This window comes from Chenopodium album, chromosome 18 (assembly GCF_948465745.1).
Source record: "Chenopodium album chromosome 18, dcCheAlbu1.1, whole genome shotgun sequence".
NCBI lineage: Eukaryota > Viridiplantae > Streptophyta > Magnoliopsida > Caryophyllales > Amaranthaceae > Chenopodium > Chenopodium album.
In genome coordinates this window covers 15487909-15493464 of record NC_137851.1, presented here as the reverse complement: position 1 = coordinate 15493464, position 5556 = coordinate 15487909, and the positions used below count along the sequence as shown (strand labels likewise).

The following is a 5556-nucleotide window of genomic DNA, read 5'->3' as shown; positions in this document are numbered from 1 at the left end:
ATACACAATGATAGACTCGGTCCAGTATAAGGCATTTCCACCGACCTTAGAGGGGTTGGTAGCCGAGTGGTACAGAACCATCCCGAAAGGATTTCCGTTTATTCCTATAATCAACTAAAAAGAATGTTCATGGAGCACTTTGTTACCTTAGTGGAGCGTACAAAAATGACCACCGAGTTGATGTCACTGGTTCAAGGAAAAGATGAGCCCTTAAGAGAGTTCATCACCAGATTCAACAAGGAGGCAACAACTATCCCAAATGTGAATCAAGTGGTAGCGTTGCTAGCAATGCAGAGCATCCTGATACCAGGCTCACCATTCAGAACATACATGGGGCGAAAAAGAATCAAAGCGCTGGCTAAAGCGCTGAGAAAAGCGCACGAGTTCATAAAAGCAGAAAAAACTAACAGGGCAATGCTGAACAGAAAAGCACCAAGTGACCTAGTTAAGCGGGCTGAAGCCAACCGAGCAGAAAATACAGTCAGGGTGGACCAGCCCAGCAGGGCTGAGCAAGGTCGCAGGGATGCAGACAGGGCAGTGGGAGTAAGAAGATCAGACCAGAAGCGAGGAGGCAAGCCTGGAAGGTTTGTTCAGTACACTCCGTTCACCCATTCGAGGTCCCATATCTTTAGCGTGAACAAAGCTGATGATTAATGGCAGAGACCACCCAAGATGGTGAATAGAAACCGTGATCCTAGCAAGTGGTGTGACTTCCACAAAGACTATGGACATACCACCAATGAATGTACACGCTTGAAGGACAACATAGAGGACTTAGTTCGGAGAGGATATCTGAACAAGTTCAAGCAACATTCTGACTCCTCCAGGAGAAGAGAAGAGGACAGTTCTGGTCATGACCGTAGAGGAGGTCATAGAGGCCTAGATGAGGGCAGAGATCCGGATAGTAAGCTAAAAAACAAGGTGTACATAATCAATGGTAGACCAGTACATGGTGGAACCGTGAATAGAGCAAGGGTTGACTTGCGAGCAATGATCCACCAGATACGTTACAATGAAAGGCGTAGATGGCCGCCACTACCCCCCGCAGCCACGAGCTACATTCGACGAGTATGACCAGAAAGACATAATCTATCCTCATAATGACCCTCTGGTAGTCACAGTGAGAATTACCAACTGGGAAGTAGATAGAGTACTAATCGATGGTGGCAGCTCAGCTAACATCATATACGTCAGCGCGTTTAGAGAGCTAAAACTAGATAAGAAATACTAGAAAAGGGTGAGCTATGAAGTCACCGGGTTCAATGGGTCCGGACTGATTCTAGAGGGCATAATCGAGCTGTCAGTCCGTGTCGGAGAGGGGTCAAGGCGACGTGATGTCCGAGCTAAATTCTTAGTGATAGATTCCCCATCACCCTACAATGTGATCATGGGAAGACCGCTCATTCACAAAATAGGCGGGGTGGTCTTCACCTATCACCTTGCCATGGCATACACAACCAATGATGGCCGATCTGCAAAGCTCAGGGGAAAAAGACAGCCCAGCAATGTTATATCACAGCCTTGAAATAGCTAGCTAGGACTAGTTAACAGCCAGGCTCAAAGCCAAGGTTTAATGAGCACGCTGAAAGAAAATCAAGAAAAAGGAAGGGAGAAGAATACCACAAGGAAAAGGATAAGCAGAAGTTAGCGATGGAAAGTTTTAAGCTTGCAAAGGAAGGGGTAGCTAGGCCGCTTCCCAACAGGGAGCATATTACCGTCGAGCTCACAGAGGGCGATAACTCAAGAACGGTAAATATTGGAAAAGATATTGACCCTGGAGTGGGAGTGCACCTCATAGAGCTGCTAAGAGCGAACAAAGACATTTTCGCATTTTCAGTAGACAAAATGCCAGGAATTAACCCGGCAGTTATGGTTCATAGGCTAAATGTGAAAGAAGACATCAAGCCGATCAGGCAGAAGAAACGAAGTTTTTCCACAGAGAAAAATCAGGCAATTCAAGAAGAAGTGGACAAGCTGCTGGAAGTTCGGTTCATTGAGCCTTGTGATTACCCAGAGTGCTTAGCCAACGTGCTGATGGTGAAGAAAGCAAATGGCCAGTGGAGGATGTGCGTTGATTTCACAGATCTCAACAAAGCATTTCCAAAAGATTGCTACTCGTTGCCACGGATCGATCAGCTGGTAGACTCAACTAGCGGTCACACCTTGCTAAGTTTCATGGATGCCTTCTCAGGGTATCATCAGATCAAGCTGCATAAGCCAAACAGGCAGAAGACCGCATTCATCACAGAAGGGGGAGTGTAAAATTACATAGCTATGCCCTTCGGGTTGAGGAACGCAGAGGCTACCTTTCAAAAGACAATGGACATAGTGTTCATGCACCAAAAGGGACGAAATGTTGAAGTATACGTCGACGACTCAATTGTTAAGAGCATCACGCAAGCAGGGCATATTATGGACTTAGAGGAGACATTTGCCATGCTGAACAAGTATAATATCAAGCTCAACCCAAAGATATGTGTTTTCGAGGTGAGCTTTGGAAAGTTCCTAGGTTTCCTGGTCAGTGAGAGGGGGATCGATGCCAACCCAGAAAAAGTAGAGGCAGTTCTAAGCCTCCTAAAACCCAAGTGCACTAAAGATATTATGCGGTTGAGAGGGAGAATGGTAACGCTGACCCGATTCATGATCAAGTCAGCTGACAAAGCCTTACCATTTTATCAATTGCTGAAAGGGAACAGAGAATTTAAGTGGGGTGAAACAGAAAAATAAGCTTTTGAGGGAATCAAGAACTGTACATCTCCGCCTCAATACAGACAATTGGGTCAGTTCTCCAAGTCGAAAGGCAGAAACAGCAGAAACCAATGTACTTTGTAAGCCATATGCTGACAGAGGCTAAACAGAGATATCCGCTGGTAGAAAATCTAGCCTTCGCAATGGTAACAACAGCAAGAAATCTAAAACCCTATACCAATGCACACACAATTCAAATTCTTACAAATCACCCACTGGAAAAGCCCTATAGAAAATGGATGCTTCAGGCAGACTCCTAAAGTGGGCGATAGAACTCTTTGAGTATGAGTTTGAAGTTAAACATAGGGCAACCATCAAAGCTCAGGCCTTAGTAGACTTCATAGTGGAGGCCTCCTACGAGGAGAAAGAAGATGAGGTTGGAGTTTAGAAGGTGGCAGTGGACAGATCTTCAGCTCAAACGGGAAGCGGAGCAGGATTAATAATAACATCGCCAGAAGGCAATGTATTCGAATATGCCGTTAAGTTCAAGTTCAAGGCATCGAACAATGAGGCAGAATATGAGGCAACTCTAGCGGGACTGAGGATGAGTATTGCAGCAAGAGCCAAAAAAGTGCACCTGCAGACTGACTCTCAGCTGGTAGCTAACCACCTAAGAGGGGAGTATGAGGCTAGAGAGCCCACAATGCTAAAGTACACAACCAAAGTGAAAGAGCTAGTGGTCCAGTTAATGCATTTTCTAATAGATTTGGTCCCTAGAGAGGAAAATTCCCAAGATAATGCATTATCAAAGTTAGCCAGTTCCACTCTCCAAATCTCACAAGGACAGTCATGGTGGAAGTCTTGGAAGAAAGTAGCATTGCAGAAAACAAACAAGTGAATTGCACCAGGCACCAGCGAGCATGGTTCTCAAACATATTGACCTATAAGGTACACGGCTCGCTGCTTGATGACAAGGTGCAAGCCCAAAAAGTAAAGAAGGATGTCAATTAGTTCGTGGTGATGAATGGGGAGCTTAAAAAAAAGGGCTTCTTCAAACCACTGCTAAGGTGTATCCCAAAGTGGGAGCAGGAAAAAATAATGGAAGAAGCACATGCAAGAATCTGCGCCAACCATATTGGCGGAAAAGCCTTGGGGGTTGAAGTGCTAAGAAGAGGAGCGTACTGGCCGACCCTGACACAGGATGCCTTAGCATACGTCAGGAAATGTGAAAAAAGCCAAAAGTATGCTCCAGTTATAAATCAGCCAGCAAACGATCTGACCCCAATTCTCATCCTAATCCCGTTCGCTTAATGGGGAATGGAAATATTGGGACCTTTCACAACTAGGTCAACGGGTAAGAAGTATCTCATAGTGGTAGTGGACTACTTCACCAAGTAGATTGAAACTGAGCCCACCAAGTACATAAAGGCCTCCCAAGTAAGAACTTTCATATGGAAGAACATCGTTATAAGATTCGGAGTGCCACAATGCATAGTCTTTGACCATGGATGTCAGTTCGACTGTGACACCATCAAGGATTACTTGGAAGAGATGAGTATCAAGTATGCAAGCGCCTCAGTCTGCGACCCGCAGAGCAACGGCCAAGTAGAAGCAGCAAACATGCTGATCTTAACTGCCTTACAAAGAAAGTTTGAAGAGCATAAAGGCCTCCGGGCTGACCTAGTCCCAGAGGTATTATGGGCAAACAGGATAACAGAAAAGGAGTCCACCAGAAAAGGCCCGTTCACCCTAGCTTATGGGATAGATGTCGTAGTGGTAGTGGAGGTCCAAATCCCCATCCCGAGAATCCAGCACTATGAGCAGCAAGGGGATGAGAAGCGCCTATTAGAAGAGCTAGATTTTCTCCTAGAAATGCGGCTAAAAGCAGCTCTCAAGCTTGCAGCCCAAAAAAGCAAAATCTCAAAGGCCTTCAATAAAAGAGTCAAGCACCGGGAAATACTACCTGGAGACTTGGTTCTCAGAAGGACTACAGCAGTTAGAAGAGGAAATCAGCATGGAAAGCTGTCAGCCAATTGGGAAGGTCTTTTCATCATCCATGAGCAAGTAGGGTCAGGTGCTTTCCTCCTCGCAGATCAAGAAGGTCAGGTCTTAAGGAATAGTTTCAACGCAAATGTGTTAAAGAAATATTTCGTTTAAAAGGCATGTAGCTAAGTAGAAATTGAAAAACTTTGTTTAAATTATGCAAGAACTTTGTTTAAAATTATGCTATGTTAATCAAGGCAATTTAAGCGATTTGAATCCAATGAAGTACGAGCCTCTACGTGAAAAGTATACTATGCGAGCTTGCCTAAACATGTTTATTCGTTAAGTTATGCTTTAGCATCGCACAATAACTTACAGAAAATACCATACAAACATTAAAGTCAAAGCAGAAAGCATCAAAATAAGGTGCAGCAAGACATCATTAAGCAAGTGAAGATCACACTTCCCTAAGTTTAACCTACCTTCTCAAAGTAAAACAGGGCACCACCTCGGGGACGCCTGAGGAGGAGACCTAGCACGTTCAACTTGAGCAGGGAAAGGTGAACGAAAGGCAAAGGAGCATGCTGAGCGGGCATCACTAAGGTTCTCTTGGTCCCACCCCGCTCACCTCTTTTGTAGGGAGAAAGTAGATAGATTAGTAATAAGCCCTTACAAAACATAAGTAAGGGACATAAGTAATAAGTCGCAGGCAAACAAGCTGAATGACATACGAATAAGTCGCAGCCAAACAAGCTGAATGACATACGAATAAGTCGCATCCAAACAAGCTGAATGACATACAAATAAGTCACAGCCAAATAAGCTAATGACATGCAAATAAGTCTCTACAAAAACTAAGTAGATGACATAACTCACAAGCCTTCA

General features: G+C 44.6%; 1 protein-coding gene across 1 annotated transcript; it reads left to right on the top strand.

Moving 5' to 3' along the window:
- Positions 1–4239: 4239 nt before the first annotated feature.
- Positions 4240–5017, top strand: LOC145591905 (uncharacterized). Its single transcript, XM_081648388.1, has 2 exons — positions 4240–4789; positions 4929–5017. The coding sequence occupies exons 1-2, from the start codon at positions 4240–4242 to the stop codon at positions 5015–5017; spliced, it is 639 nt and encodes a 212-aa protein (XP_081504514.1).
- Positions 5018–5556: the final 539 nt, after the last annotated feature.

What these genes read in the sequence shown, in the direction of transcription:
- LOC145591905 (XM_081648388.1), top strand. Translation starts at nt 4,240, where the DNA reads ATGAGTATCAAGTATGCAAGCGCCTCAGTCTGCGACCCGCAGAGCAAC. An exon ending in CCTCCTCGCAGATCAAGAAG is followed by an intron (nt 4,790 to 4,928) that starts GTCAGGTCTTAA and finishes ATGTTAATCAAG; the next exon opens with GCAATTTAAGCGATTTGAAT.